Genomic DNA, 16,047 nt, shown 5'->3' on the forward strand with positions numbered 1-16,047 from the left:
GTTGTTGTGGATCGGTGTTCACAGCACCCTGGGAGTTTTGGTCCGGACCGCGGTGCCTTGCTGCTCGCAGGCGTATCCCTTCTCCTCCCCGCCAGTGCGCAGGCGCAACCCACCCCTCCCGGGCCCCACCCGCAGGCACACACAGCCCAGCGGCTAGGTGCCGACACCCGCCCACGGGGACCGCGCCGCACATAGACAAAAGAGGAAGAGGTAAGATGGGAAGAACTTTATTAGACTCGGCTTGCAGCCTCGGCCACGCGGGCCCCGCCCGCCCCGGGCCCGGGTCATGGAGCGCCCCCCCCGCCCTCCTCGTCGTCATCAGCCTCCACGTCCAGGCCCGGGATGCCTCGGATCTGGCGCTCCAGCGCACCGCCCAGTAGGGGCACGGCCGCCTCTTCGTCTTCCTCGGGGGGCGGCGGTGGGGGCGGGGACGCGGCCCCAGGGGCCGGCTCCGGGGGCACTGGGGGCTGCGCCGGCGCGCCCTCTGCACCCTCCGCGACCCCTGCCGCTTCGACCAGCGCCCCCTCATCCAGGGCACCGCCCTCGGCCTCCTCCTGTTCCTTCTCCTCCTCCGGGCTGTCGGTGAAAGGGTTCTCGCCCTGCGGAGAGGGGCGCCATACTGAAGAAAGGGAGGACCCGCGGGGCTGGGGCCGGGACCAGGACCAGGGACTGGGGACGGGGCCGGGGCCAGGGCCAGCATGCCAGGGGCGTGCAGCTCACCTTCAGATAGCGCTCCAGCTTCTTGCTGATTAGCTTGTTGTTGAGGATGCTGCGAGCCACCATGAGCGAGGACTTCTTAGACTGCTCCATCATGAGCTACGGGCAAGGCAGGCAGGGCTGCAGAGGCTGCCCCAGGTATCCAAAACTCCCCACCCCACCCCGCCGGATCGGGCAGAGACCACTCACACCCGCACACCTCTCCACCTCCACCTCGGGGCCCAGCACCGCCAATGACTACTACCAGATTGTGTAGTTCTGTAAGCACACCCTTGGGTACAAGTGTGGGTCCACTCTACAAGCATGGAGCCACGACCCGATTTGATCTTTGCTCAAATGCTCCATCTTTCCATACCATACTTACTGTATGTAACTGATTACAGACATATGTCTTTACAGCTGTACTGCAGAAATCTGATTTGCTTACTTAAAAATTATAAGCAGCAAACAAATTAAAAAACCTACTAAAAACCAAATGTGCAACACCTAACAAGGGGGCAAATGCCCTAAAATGCATGGAACTCTTTAGGATAAACAGGGAGGATATAAAAGCAGGAATACGAATGTCAAACAGTGTATTTTAATGATATACATCCTTTTAATCCATAGGATTCCCAAGAGGAAGAATTATACCCCCAAATGTAAAGGTTGAAAAGAGACACTTATACTCTGTTGGTGAGAGGCTCAACTGTTTATTTTCTGGAAATCAGTTTGATGGAATATATCAGAAGTAAAAATTTCTCAGTAATTCCTTCCCAGAGTCTAGCCTAAGTTTAAAATTGGAAACATGCATGCACATTGATTGCAGTAGTGAAAAATTGGAAAGCACCTTAATGTTCTTCAGTGGAGAAGTGGTTAAGTAAATCAAACATTCAAAAGAACACCATGCAGTCCTTAAAGTAGGGCTCAGGGACAGTGTGCACAGCATTCCAGAGCCTTTCCCTCTGGGAGGATTTATACCAAAATGCTACATGATTTTCTCGGTGGTGAGAATGAAGGCAACTCTTACTTCCATCATTAATGCAAGTAATGGTAATGCAAGTATAAAGCCATGAACAGGAAAAACAGGTAAAGCTATTTTTGGAGGGGTGGGGAAGCTGATCTCCAGGACCTCTACTCTACCCTAGCCACTCTATTATCACATTTCAGAAAATCATCTCACTTTCTGTTTCTACTACCTTTCCCCACCTTCATCTTCTTTTCCTTACATATTTTTCTCTACTACTTGGGGAAGATATTAATAGCCCTCATACATGCTGAAAATGAAACAAGTTAAAGATACACAAAAGAAAACTGCCTACATATTGGTTTGTCCTTGTGGGGAATAAAAGGGATAACTGGTTCCAGTCGCAGGTGTAGTTGTGGGTACTTTAAGGTTTGGCACACTTACAAGGCTGTAGTAGAAATAGATATCCCATGGATATTAAACGTTAAACTATGTGTTATCTGCAGAACCCCCAGTCTCAATGTGCACACCGCTGACTACAGCTACAGAAGCGTTCCTTTAGCTGTGACCCAATTTACTCTGGATAAGAGCAAAAACGGTTCACATTCCATTATTTATAAAGTTACCTGCTGTTTGCTTTCATTATTTTTGCTACACTCATTATACTTGCATTTAAATGTTTTAGGCAACTTAAGAACGAATGTACAAGATGCAGTAAAAATGAATTGCTTGGGCTTCCCTGGTGGCGCAGTGGTTAAGAATACACCTGCCAATGCAGGGGACACGGGTTTGAGCCCTGGTCCAGGAAGATCCCACATGCCGCGGAGCAACTAAGCCCATGCGCCCCAACTACTGAGCCTGTGCTCTAGAGCCCCTGAGCCACAACTACCAAAGCCCATGAGCCTAGAGCCTGTGCTCTACAACAAAAGAAGCCACTGCAATGAGAAGCCCACACATGGCAACGAAGAGCAGCCCCTGCTCGCCGCAACTAGAGAAAGCCCGCGTGCAGCAACGAAGACCCAACACAGCCAAAAATAAATAAATAAAAATTTTTAAAAAAATGAATTGCTTGATATCCACTACTTCATGTATATCAAGCACAGCAGTAAAACAAAAAAAACACCATATATTTAATTTTTTCTTAAGTTTTTTTTTTGCTTTTGTGATTTTTTTTGATGCTTGACTAACGTGCTGTAAAAATAGTTAACATGGAACTTGAGATGATGGCTTTTTTAATGTCTTATGAGATTTTCATGAACAATTCAAGCATAATTGTTAAGAACACGTGTATTAAGTTCATGTTAAGTGTAAAAAAGGTTTTATGAACGGAAAAAAAAAAAGATGCACAATTAGGATACTATTCTCACTCGCCAATACATTATCCTCCTCCCTTTAGGTGCACAGATGGACACACCAGAATGTCTCCCAACTGAAGCACACTTACAATGTTTTCAGATTTTTGCTACAACAACCACATACCACATACTAGCAGACCTTATAAGAAATACCAAAGGAGGTTCTTCAAGCAGAAAGGAAGTGATCCCAGACAATAATGCAAATCCACATGAAAGAACAGTAAAGGTAATTATGTAATTACAAAAAACACTACAAATGCAATATGTTTTCCTGTCTTCTCAACTGGTTTAAAAAGGGGTTGTATAAAACCACACATATATTTAAATATTAAAAATATATATAGTTGTAAATACATATAAATAATTGTATTGTTTGGCCTGTAACACAGAAATGTAATATATTTGCCAATAATGGCACAAAGAAGGTTGGGGGAGTAAAATTGTATTGGGCTAATAAGGAAATGACTGTAGATGGTAACTTCAATCCACAGGAAGAATTCAAATGAAGAGAACCAGTAATGAGCAATAAGAAGGCCAATATAACAAAAACTAGAAATATGTAACTGCTCTCCTTTCTTCTGTCAGCTTCCTTAAAAGACAAATTATATAAAGTAATAATTACATTGTATTACATTATTGGGTTTGTACCACATACAGAGGTACTACTTTACATAACAAAAACCTCCTATGTAGAGAGGTACATAGGGGTAACTTAATCTCACTGAAATTAAGTTATTGTATCTACAGGAAAACTTAAAAAGTTAATATGTACAAGGTAAGGCCTAGAGAAACCACTAGGAAAATAATTCCCCAAAATGCAGTGCAAAAAAACCATTAAAATTAAATGTTATACTAAAGAAATACTTAATACAAAGAAGGCAGTAAAGCGTGAATAGAAGAATGATGTAAATCTAATAATATCAACAATAATGGTAAATGTGAATGAATTAAACAATCCAGTCAAAAGACAGAGACTGTCAAACTGGATAGAAAAACAAGATCAAATTATATGCTATTCATAGGAGATACACTTTAGATCCAATAGATTCAATAAATAGAAATGAAAAGGATGGGAAAAGATATACAATCATCAACCATAAGAAAAATGAACTGGCTATACTAATAGCAGACAAAATAGAGTATTAAAACAAAAAATGTTACTAAGACAGAAAGGGACATTTTATAAGGATAAAGGGTCACTCCATCAGGAGGATATAACAATTCTAAGTATAGATGCACCTAACAACAGAGCACCAAAATACATAAGACAAAACCCGACAGAAATAAAGGGAGAAACAGACAATTCAACAATAGCTGATATCCCACTGTCAATAATGCATAGAACAACTTGGCAGAAGACCAACAAGGAAATAAAAGGCTTGAACAACACTATAAAACCAAACAAGCATAACAGGTATCTATAGAACACTCCACACAGCAAGAGCAGAAAATCCATTCTTTTCAAATGCACAAGGCACAGCATAGGCCATACACTAGGCCATAGAACAAACTTCAGTAAATTAAAAGGACTGAAATAATAGAATGTATATTCTCTGACCACACTGAATAAAATTAGAAATCAGTAACAGAAAGGAATTTGGGAAATTCAGAAATATGTGAAAATTAAATGACACACTGCTGAATAACTAGTGGGTCTAAGAAAAAGAAATCAGAGGGAAATTAGAAAATAACCTGAGATGAGTGAAAATGAGGACGTGACATGCCAAAAGTTATGGGATACAGTGAAAGCAGTACTCAGAGAAAAAATTATAGCTATAAATGCCTACATTAAAATAGAAAAAAACCGGGCTTCCCTGGTGGCGCAGTGGTTGAAAGTCCGCCTGCCGATGCAGGGGACACGGGTTCGTGCCCCGGTCCAGGAAGATTCCACATGCCACGGAGCGGCTGGGCCCGTGAGCCATGGCCGCTGAGCCTGTGCATCCGGAGCCTGTGCTCCGCAACGGGAGAGGCCACAGCAGTGAGAGGCCCGCGAACCGCAAAAAAAAAGAAAAAGAAAAAGAAAAAAACCTAAGCAAGCAGAATATTGGAGTAGAAATTAATGAAGCAGAGGACAGAAAAACAGAAGAGGAAAAAAAAATCAATGAAGCCATAAGTTTATTCTTTTTAAAGATCAACAAAATTAACAAACCTTAACAAGACTGACCAAGAAAAAAACAAGACTCAAATTACCAGTCAAAAATGAAAGAAGGGGGGGCTTCCCTGGTGGCGCAGTGGTTGGGGGTCCGTCTGCCGATGCAGGGGACGTGGGTTCGTGCCCCGGTCCGGGAGGATCCCACATGCCGCGGAGTGGCTGGTCCCGTGAGCCGTGGCCGCTGGGCCTGCGCGTCCGGAGCCTGTGCTCCGCGGCGGGAGAGGCCACAGCGGTGAGAGGCCAGCGAACCGCAAAAAAAAAAAAAAAAGAAAAAGAAAGAAGGGGACTACTGACATTACAGAAATAAAAAGGATTATAATGGAACACTAGAAATAAATGTATGCTAATAAATTGGATAATAGATGAAACAGACATATTTCTAGAAAGACACAAACTACTGAAACTGACTCAAGAAGAAATAGAGGGAGTTCCCTGGTGTTCCAGTGGTTAGGACCACTTGGCACCTTCACTGCTGGAGCCCAGGTTCAATCCCTGGCCCGGGAAGTAAGGTCCTGAAAGATGCATGGTGCAGCCAAAGAAAGAAGAAACAGAAAATCTAAATAGACCAATAACAAGTAAAGAAATAGAATTAGCAATGAAAAAAAAGCAGCTACCCACAAAGAAAAGCCCAGGTCCAGATGGCTTCAGGGGCAAATTCTACCAATTTAATACCAATTCTTCACATACTTCCAAACAAAAGGAGGGAAAACTTCCCAACTCATTTTTTGAGGCCAGTATTACTTTGATACCAAAACCAAAGACATCACAAAAAAACACAGATGAATTATCTCTTATGAATACAGATGCAAAAATTCTCAACAAAACATCAGCAAAGCCAATCCAACAACATATAAAAAAATTATACACCATGACCAAGTAGGATTTTTCCCAGGGACACCAAGCGTGGCTTAACAACCCAAGTTAATGTAATATACCATACGAATAGAATAAAAAACAAAAGCCACATAAGCATCTCAATAAATGCAGAAAAAGCATTTGACAAAATCCAATATCCTTCCAGAATAAAAACACTCAATAAGATACGAATAGAAGGGAATTCAGCAACCAGAAAAAGGGCACCTATGAAAAATCCACAGCTAACATCGTACTTAATGGTCAAAGACCGATGCTTCCTCCCCTACCAAGATCAGGAACAAGAAGATACTTCTCTTCAAAATTGTGTTGGATGTTCTAGCCAGGGCAATTAAAGAAGAAAAAAAAAAATTAAACGGCATCCAGATTGGAAAGGAAGTAGTTAAACTATCTCTATTTGCAGATAACTGATCTTATATACAGAAAATGCTAAGGAATCCACTAAACTATCAGAATTAATAAACAACTTCAGTGAAGTTACGGGATAAAATATCAACATACAAATATCAATTGTATTTTGATACACATACAAAGAACAACCCAGAAATGGAATTAAAGAACACAATTCCATTTATAATAGTATCAAAAGAAAAAAATACTTAGGAATAAATTAAGAGCCCCAAAAGTGCAAAACTTATACACTGGAAACTATAAAACACTGTTGAAAGAAATTAAAGAAGATCTAAATAAATGCAAAGGCACCCCATATTTACAGACTGGAAGACTTAATACTACTGAGATGGCAACACGCTTCAAATTGATACAGAAATTGAATATAGTCCTATCAGAATAACAGCTGGCTTCTTTGTAGAAACTGACATGCTGGTCCTAAAATTCTTGGAAGCTCAAAGGCACAATCTTGAAAAAAAAGGAACAAAAGTTAGAGGAGTCACACTTTCCGATTCTTAATCTTACTATGAAGCTAAAGTGTGGTAATGGCATAAGAATATAGAGAACAAAAGAATAAAGAGTCCAGAAATAAATCCATGTAGCTATGGTCAACTGCTTTTTGACAACGGTGAAAATGAGAAAAAACAGTCACAGGGAAAAAGTAGTTTCTTCTACAAATGGTGCTGGGACAACTGGAAAATCACATGGAATAGAATGAAGTTGAACCTTACCTTATACCATATACAAAAATTAACTAAAATGCATCAAAGATCCAAAATTATAGGAGCCGAAACTGTAAAATTCTTATTGTAAGAAAACATAGGGGGGCTTCCCTGGTGGCGCAGTGGTTGGGGGTCCGCCTGCCGATGCAGGGGACGCGGGTTCGTGCCCCGGTCCGGGAAGATCCCACATGCCGCGGAGCGGCTGGGCCCGTGAGCCATGGCTACTGAGCCTGTGCGTCCAGAGCCTGTGCTCCGCAACAGGAGAGGCCACAGCAGTGAGAGGCCCCCCGCGTATCGCAAAAAAAGAAAAAAAAAAAAAGAGAAAGAAAACATAGGGGAGCTTCCCTGGTGGCGCAGGTTAAGAATCCGCCTGCCAATGCAGGGGACACAGGTTTGAGCCCTGGTCTGGGAAGATCCCACATGTCGCAGAGCAACTAAGCCCGTGCGCCACAACTACTAAGCCTGGGCTCTAGAGCCCGTGAGCCACAACTACAAGCCTGTGCACCACAACTACTGAAGCCTGTGTGCCTAGAGCCCGTGCTCTGCAACAAGAGAAGCCACCGCAATGAGAAGCCTGTGCACCGCAACCAAGAGTAGACCCCGCTCGCTGCAACTGAAGAAAGCCTGCGAGCAGCAATGAAGACCCGACGCAGCCAAAAATAAATAAATAAATATTTTAAAAAAAGGAAAGATAGGGGTAAATCTTTGTGACCTTTTATTTGACAATGGATTCTTAGATATGATACCCCAAGCACAGGAACAAAAGAAAAAAAATAGATAAACTGGATTTCATCAAAATTAAACTTTTGGGGCTTCCCTGGTGGCGCAGTGGTTGAGAGTCCGCCTGCCGATGCAGGGGACACGGGTTCATGCCCCGGTCCGGGAGGATCCCACATGCTGCAGAGCGGCTGGGCCCGTGAGCCATGGCCGCTGAGCCTGCGCGTCCGGAGCCTGTGCTCCGCAACGGGAGAGGCCACAACAGTGAGAGGCCCGCATAATGCAAAAAAAAAAAAAATTAAACTTTGTGCTGCAAAGACACATTAAAAAGGTGAAAAAAAACAACCCACAGAATGGGAGAAAATATTCGCAAATCATATGCCTGATAAGGTACTTGTATCTAGAATACATAAAGAACCCTCAACTCAAAAAGACCACACAATTAAAAAATAAAGTATCTGAACAGACATTTCTTCACCTCTAAGAATGTAGACAGATGGCCAACAAGCCACTGAAAAGATGCTCAACATCATTAGTCAGTTATCAGGGAAATGCGAATGAAAAATACAACAGATACCACTGCACACCCACTAGAATGGCTGGAATCAAAAAGTCAGATAATAACTAGTGTTGGTGAGATATAATAAATCAGAGCTCTCATATATTGCTGATGGGGATATAAAATGGTACAGCCACTTTGGAAAACAATCTGGCAGTTCCTCAGGAAGTTAAAATGTTACTATTTGACCCAGATATTCCACTCCTGTCTAAAAGAAATGATAATACATGTCCACACAAAAACTTGCATCATAACAGAATTATCCATAATAGCCAAGAGGTAGAAACAATCCAAATTCTAAAGCATGAATAAACCAAATGAGGTATGTGTCCATACAAGAGAATATTTTTAGGCCATACAAAGGAATGAAGTTCTGACACATTCTACAATATGGAAGAACATTGAACATACGCTAAATTGAAGAAGCCGATCACAGAAGACCACATACTATGTGATTGCATTTTTATGAAATGTTCATAATAAGCAAATACATGGAGACAGACAGTAGATCAGTGGTCGCCTAAGGCTGGCGGAGCATGGGGGTTGGAGTGATAGCTAAAGGGTATGGGTTTCTTTTTGAGGTGATGAAAAGGTTCTATAATTGACTGTGCTGATAGCTGCATAACTGTGAATATTATTAAAAACTACTGACTTGTACACCTTACATGGATGAACCATATGGTATGTGAATTGTATATCAATAAAGCTGTCACCAAAATAATAATAATAATTAGAAGCTTTTTATTCACTTCTAAGTCTGGAATTTTAAAAAATATAGTGTTTATATTGAAACTATCTCTATAAACTACTTCTGGTGTCTTCAAAGTAACTTTTATCACCCTTCCAATCCCCTCTATAGTTGCTGGTTGTTACAGCTGTTCTTTTTTTTTCAACTTGCTTTAGAATCACTTTTGAGTTTATTTTTTGCTAGCTATCATTCATTTCATCCAGATTTTCCAAGTTTTAATACCATGCACTGTCCAGCCTCTACAATCTGCTCTCTGTTCTCTTTTGGTATACCCCTTTTATCAGCTCCCAAACCAAGAATCTCACCTTGGCAAGATCCCTACAGCTTCTCTGCTGCCAAAGCCAAGGGACATTTTCCTTATCTTTCCATATCTCTCAATTGCATATGCCAATCCCAAATCTCCTCAACCACCCAAGCCAGATCTCTAAACCCATCCCACTGTTGAGAATCACTGCACTGAGAAAGACCAGCGATGAATCTGATGGGCATGGAAAAAGGTTGAGAAATGCTATTTCTTATACCATTTTGCTGCTATTATCTGCTCATAAATCCCATCAGCCTCCTCCAGGTGATGGCACCCAAGACTCTCTTTCTAGCCCAGACCGGGTCTTGAGCCTCTCAGCTCTTTCCCTACTGCAAAGCCCCACCACCCTCACTTGATCTCTAACAGACACCTCTAACCTAGGATGTCACCCATTCAACAACAAAAAAACCCCACCTACTCTGGCTTCTGTGATAGGCACTGGGAATACACTGGAATGCAAGACAGAATTTTTTCAATTTCTTGCCAAACTCGCTCCTTTCCCTGTACCATATACCGCCCTCCCCATCATAGCAGCAACACTGTCCACCAGCTAAGGCAGAAATCTGCCACATCCCAGACTTCTGGTCACTCCCTCATGCCAACCTCCTGTTCACTTCCTTAACACCTCTTCTATCCTGCCTGTCTTCATCTCCAAGGTGGAGGCATACCTCTGGCTTGATACTGCAGCAGCCCTTCCTTGATCCCCAACCTCCCTCCCACAACAGGTGCCCAAAGTCTCTAGTCCAACACCGACTCTAATCCTACTGGTCCCCCACTTAAAAGCTTTGCTGCCTACAGGAGCAAGATCAGGCCCCTCAGCCCAGCCCTTATGAACCTCGTGTCCAATACTTCCTCCAACAACACCTGCACCATACACTTCTCCCTGTTTGGTTTCTGAACCTATGTGGCCATTGACCCATATGCACATGGAGGTCCCCATATCCCACAGACCTTACTTCTTAAGGTCTAGCTCTGATGCCACCACCTGCCAGGCAGAGTCCCCATTTCCCACCCCTCTCTCTGTAGCTTCGCTGACTGAACTGGGCTGGAAATGTCTACATCTTCCTGCGCCCTGCAGTTTCTCATAGGCAAGCAGGGGCTATAACCCCAGGACCTCCCCAGTGGCCTCACCCAGTCAACCCACAGGCTGGTGGGAGGGCACTGGTAGCCACTCACCCTGCGGTTCCGGTTGTGATCCATGGTCTTGAGGTGCTTCTGAATGATCCCAAACTGCATGGGAATGAAGAGGTCACAGGCTGCACAGTGGGCTGCCTCTACCTTCTTCACAAAATGTTCCATGGCAATTTCTGTAGAGGGGAGAAGGAGGGGAGTTGCCACTGGTCCCAGGCACCTAAGAAAGACCCAGGAGTTGGGGGAAAACAGCAGACCAGCTCCTCACCTCACCCTGCCACTTCCACGTGGGCCTGAGGCTGTTCTCAGTGACCCTCCCTGGGGGAACAGAGGGGTGTTGTGACCCCACTCTGAGAACCAGAGGAGGGAAGTCTGAGGCCCTGCCTGATAGGACTGGGATGGAACCTCCTCACCTTGGGTCAGATCTTGGTCTCTGTAGATCTGCTGGATCAGACCATCAAGGTCCTCCACGGTTTTTCGGAGCTCCTCTGTCTTCTTGGTCTTGTTGGCAACGTAGTCCTGCCGGAGATCCCAAGGAGATATTAAGGTTTGTGTGGGCTGCTCTATGTCCTGAGGGTAAAAGCAGCTGTACCACTCCAAGGCTCACCTGCAGAAAGTCAGCTGTCTGCTTCGGAAGCTTGGTGCCTACGTACTTAAAGTGTTCCTTGTGAAACTTGCTGTCGAGGTGGCTGGCCATCTCATCCTCGTAAAACGTCCGGTATTTGCAGAGAGAACACACAAACTGGATCCTGCCACAGGAGGGAAATGAGGGACTGAGATCAAGAGGGTCCCAGGGAACAGTGCTGCTGCCTCACCCAACCCAGCTGCGAGCCCTGAAACAGGCCTTGCTCATGGGCCTGTGAAGTACGGTCCCAGCAGGGGGACAGGCTAGGACCAGTGGGGTTGGGTGTAGAGAGGGACAAAACGTCTGCAGGCTGCAGTTACTGCAACGTAGGGGACAGGGGAGGAGCTCTTCCTTCCCGTAGGCAGGAGGCTGAAGCCTGAGGCAGCAGCTGCTGCAACAGGCAAGGAGTCGCTGGAAGGTTGCCGGAGGGCATCTCTACCAAGGCTGGGCAGGAGCTTGTGTACTTGGCCCAGCTGGGGACCGGAAGGAGGATGCCCTGGCGTGAGCCAGGTGGCCCTGAGGTGCAGAGTGGAGTACGCAGTCCCGAGGCAGGGCCCGAAAAGGTGCTGCATCTTCCTTCTGGGGTCTGAGGGACTGAAAGGCCCAGCCCATCCTTTGCTCAGAATGCTTGGGGGTGGTGTCGGGAGGGATGGGAGGCAAGCAGGCCTGGGCACCTGCTGCCTCATCTTCCTCTTCTGAGAAGAGACCAGTCTGAGCTGGAAGGAGGGCGCCCGCCCGGCCTGCCAGAGGGCAGCCTGGAGTCACCTGAGCGAGGTGCTCTGTCTGGGCCTCGTGTCCACAGCAGAAGCCCGGGGTCTGGGGCCTGGGCTGGAGCAGGCCGCCGTGGCAAGGGGCGGAGGAGGCCAGCCGCCACCGAGGCCTTGGGGCAGGTCCCTACCTCTGCCGGACGTCCTTATCTGGGCCACGGGGTCAGCTTTGTCTGGAGAGCCCAGGGGCCAGGCGCCGGCGAGGCTGAGGAAGGTCCAGCAAGAGCAAGAGTCTGAGGCGGAGGAGGAGGAGGCAAGCGCCAGTGCGGGAGCCCTGAGGGCAGACAGACCCGACCAAGGGGCGTGAAGGGCTCAGCCGCAGACAGGCCCGGCCTGACAGGGCCGGCGGGCAGGGCAGAGGGCAGGCCCGAGGCTGCCACAGCCCACAGGTGCTGCCATCTCTCCTGAGCACGGTGATGGCCTCTTGGCAGCTAGCTGGGGTGGCACAGGCGCCTTGGACCTTGAGTCTCTGATGAGCTGGCCCCCTCCCGCAGGGGCATCAGGCCCCCAGTGCACCTCGGGGCTCGTGCGCTGAGTGACCTAGTGCTGGAGCTTCTGGGCAACGGTGGTGAGCAGTGTCAGATCTCAGGCCAAAGTCGCTAGCGGTCGCCAGGCGGCCGCAGAGGGGCAAGGGACGAATCAGGCCTTGGGAGCTGGGCCTGGCGGAAAGCAGGGTCCATGCACGGCCGAGCAGGTGGCAGCTCCCAAGGGAGGCCAGAGGGCGGTGAGGCAGCAGAGCTATGGCCCTGCTCTCCTGGAGGCAGCCCCAGAGCGAGGCAGAGGCAAAGGGGTGGAGGGAAGCTGGTTACCTTTCCACCATGCGGTCTCGCTGCCGCTTTTTCTGCTTGTCCTGGTTCTTTTTGCCTGCCTGCAACTTGCGCTTGGTCTGGCCACTCTCATCCTGGGTGCTCAGGGCCCCTGTGGGAACAGAGGAGCACAGTTACCAGTTTGTGGCCTCTGGCTGGATCATCCACCATCTACTCCAGAGGGTCCATTCTGAAAGCAGCTGTCGAGCAAGGCCTCTGGCTGTGAGCAGGGCTGGGTACCCTGGAATGGGTGGGGAGTGATTTTGGCCTAGGCCCTGAAGAGGGGAGGACACGTGCTGACCCCACCACTCTCCAGGACATCTATACTCTGCAGAGTGGGCCACAGGGAGGCTGGAAGGTAAAGAGAGGCTGTCTCAGTGGGGACACTGGCACAAGTTCAGAGGGCCCAGGTGGCAGGATGCAGGAAGGCCTCAGCTGGGGCCTAAGAGCAGCCTCCAAGTGGTAAAGGCCCCAAAGCTTGCATGGCCCTGCCCACCTCACACGGGGCACCACGGCAACAGTAGGCTGAGGCTGGATTTATGGTTAGGTACCTGCTGGCGCTCATCACTTGAATAGGGGGACAGGGACTCCCAACAGGGGCTGTGGAGGCGCTAAGGGAAAGGACACGCAAACCAGAGCCGTAAAAACTGCACCAAGGGTCCCGGCTTGGACACCAACCATTAAGGACTCAGAACTGCATGTTACTAAGGGCCTGAGGGCAGGGGGTGTGCCTGGGGTTCCCCCACACTTTTGCTTGCTGCCCCCACCGGAAGGCAAAACCAGTGTACTAGGCAGGGACCATCGCCACCCATAGCCTCGGTCTGGGAAGATTAGGGGCAGAGTGGGAAGGGGGTGAAGAAGGAGGTTACTCCCTACCAGCACATACCCAGCCACACAAGGGAGGATCCAAGCTGGACACGTTTCTGCCAAAACCCTGCCCTTGGCTGGACCCCTCCCACCACGAGCACCTGGAAGAGCCACCCCAGAACCCAGGCCACTCAGAAGACTCACCTTTCTCTGCATCCTCTTTGCCCTCTTCCTTCCCATCCTCTTTTCCCTCTTCGTCCTCTCCTTCCTAAGACACAATTTCAAAAATTCAATGTTAAAGCATATATAGCTGTTCATAACAGCTGTAAATGACAAGGCCCTATTCAAGGCCAGGCACTGAGCCAGGAGCCTCACATCCTCCCAACAGCCCTTGCACAGAGGGCTCACTCTGCCATTTTTCTGATAAGGAAATCCAACCTCTGGTTAGGCAGCCTGCCAGCAGCTTGTGCTCTCTACCAGACCTCCACCTCCTTGTACTAGTCATGTGTGCATGCAGAGATGACTCAGGCGATCCACTGTTCACAGGCCTCACCTACAGACAGAGAGAGTGCAGGGCTGGGGCCACTTACTGCTCTGAAGCCCTTCTCCACAGGCTCAGCGCCTTCAGTGCCCTCTGCAGCTTCCCCCTCGGTGCCCTCGTCTGAAAGGTAAGAGGAAGCAAGCTCAGCCCAGGAGCCCCAAGGGGCAGAGGACAGGGTTATGCCAGTGCCTGGCCTCACCATTGTCTGAATCACTGTTATCGGAGCAGTCCGTCCGGGTGGCTTTGCTGTCGGGCTCGTCGGGACTGCCACATTGCTTTCTCTTCTTTTTCTTGGTCTGGGTCAGAAAGAGGGAGCAGGGTAAGGGTGGATGGCTCCAGGCCCCTCGCTCTGCTCAGTCACAAAACAGGAAGGCCTCCTCCACTCACCCGAAAGTCAGCTGTGGTCCAGGTCTTCCAGGTCCGCCTCATCTGTTTCATGCCATTGCCAAACCCAAAGCCAAAGCGGGAGCCACCCGGAAAGGTGCCCCCGCCACGCATGCCCTGGAACATGCCGTACTCAGGGATGATGTTCTGGGAGAAGAGGGAGGGCAGCCGGGAGGCACCAGGCATGCACTGGCCCCGGGCCCCCATGGGGTCTTCCCACACACGCCCATAGCCTGAGGCCATCGGCCGGCCACTCCGGGAGTCCCGGGCCCAGCCCTGAGCCCGTGGGCCAAAGGTGTCGCCACCACGCATGCGGAACTGGTCGCGGTAGGCATCATACTGGCCCTCGTAGGCCATTTCCATCTCAGGGTCAAGCTCGCCGTAGTCATAGCCCGACCGGTACAGATCACGCTCACTCAGGACGGCCCTCGAGTCACAGGCCTCGTAGGAATCGTATCTGCAGGGGCAGGTGGCAAGCATCAGGGAGGGCCTCAGGTCCTATCACCCTTCTGCTCCTGCCTGCCACCAAACCTCTCTGTCATGGGGACAGAAAACCCACTCCAGCACCTACCCCATTGATCCCCATCAGAGGATCAATATTTGGAAATGCCAATTTAAAAGGCCTCTCAGGAGCAGACTTCTAGAAGCCAGAAGGGCCTCTCAGATGATGTCCCCAAGCTTGCATGTGGGCCACACCAGCTTGAGGACCCTAAGAAGGACTATTAGGGTAAAGTAGGTCTCAGTTAGGAGAAGAGACAGCCCACAGCCCATAAGAAACGTGCATGTGTCTGTGGCAGTCACAACACCCAAGGTTGCTCCTTGAGGGGCAGAGCCAAGCACCCCAGCATCCTGCAGTACATGGGCAGTTCAGCACATCAGTGTTTGTCCACTGGGGCTGATGACACCCACGAGAGACTGCCAAACCCTTCAAAGCCCATCACCACTCGAAAGGAAAAGGAAGACAAAACAAGGAATGTTGCCAGGAAAGACAATGTGACCTTGCCCAGGGACAAGAAAAAGAGTTCTTATGAGCTCATATCAACTCTGGAGCCCAGGACAGGGAATCACATCCTACATAGCAACTGGGAAGGCAGGCCAAACATTCTACCTGCGCAAGACAGGGCACCAGAGAGAGCCGTTCTAACCATGGCTGCAACCCACAGGCCCAGACCCCACATGTCTCTTTGCCAAAGCTGGGTAGTCAAGAAGCACCAGCAGCATGAAAGAATAGGCCAGTGCTACCCAATTAATTGCCACTCCATCCCTCAACCCTGCTCTCCAGCTCCAGGTTGCCACAAAAAGGTACACAGGCAGCTGGCACCAGCAGCAATGTCAGCCCAACTGCACGGCCCCCCGCCCACCCCCTGCCTGCAATTTGGCAGCCTCAGCTCCAAGCACTATGACTGTCAGGCAGGGGATGTGCTGGGCATCCCCCAACACTTTTTGCTTGCTACAGAGCCCATGTAAGCAAAAGTCCCCTTGGTACCCTCTGCCCCCTAGTGG

At 48.4% G+C, this 16,047-nt stretch overlaps 1 protein-coding gene across 2 annotated transcripts in view; it reads right to left on the reverse strand.

Annotated features, from left to right (window-relative positions):
• Positions 1-251: 251 nt before the first annotated feature.
• AKAP8L (A-kinase anchoring protein 8 like) overlaps positions 252-16,047 on the reverse strand; it is a 30,047-nt gene continuing 14,251 nt past the window's right edge. Inside the window, exons 6-15 of one of the 2 annotated variants that reach the window (XM_030880312.3) lie at positions 14,548-15,001; positions 14,360-14,456; positions 14,210-14,280; positions 13,824-13,887; positions 12,816-12,924; positions 11,222-11,363; positions 11,028-11,133; positions 10,660-10,790; positions 721-816; positions 252-599 (exon numbers count right to left, since the gene is read on the reverse strand). In XM_030880312.3, the coding sequence (XP_030736172.2) occupies positions 285-599; positions 721-816; positions 10,660-10,790; positions 11,028-11,133; positions 11,222-11,363; positions 12,816-12,924; positions 13,824-13,887; positions 14,210-14,280; positions 14,360-14,456; positions 14,548-15,001 (1,585 nt within the window). In that variant the 3' untranslated portion in view covers positions 252-284. The remainder of the gene's footprint in view (positions 600-720; positions 817-10,659; positions 10,791-11,027; positions 11,134-11,221; positions 11,364-12,815; positions 12,925-13,823; positions 13,888-14,209; positions 14,281-14,359; positions 14,457-14,547; positions 15,002-16,047) is intronic. The other variant, XM_030880311.3, reaches the window with a different exon arrangement.

This window comes from Globicephala melas, chromosome 3 (genome assembly GCF_963455315.2).
Source record: "Globicephala melas chromosome 3, mGloMel1.2, whole genome shotgun sequence".
NCBI lineage: Eukaryota > Metazoa > Chordata > Mammalia > Artiodactyla > Delphinidae > Globicephala > Globicephala melas.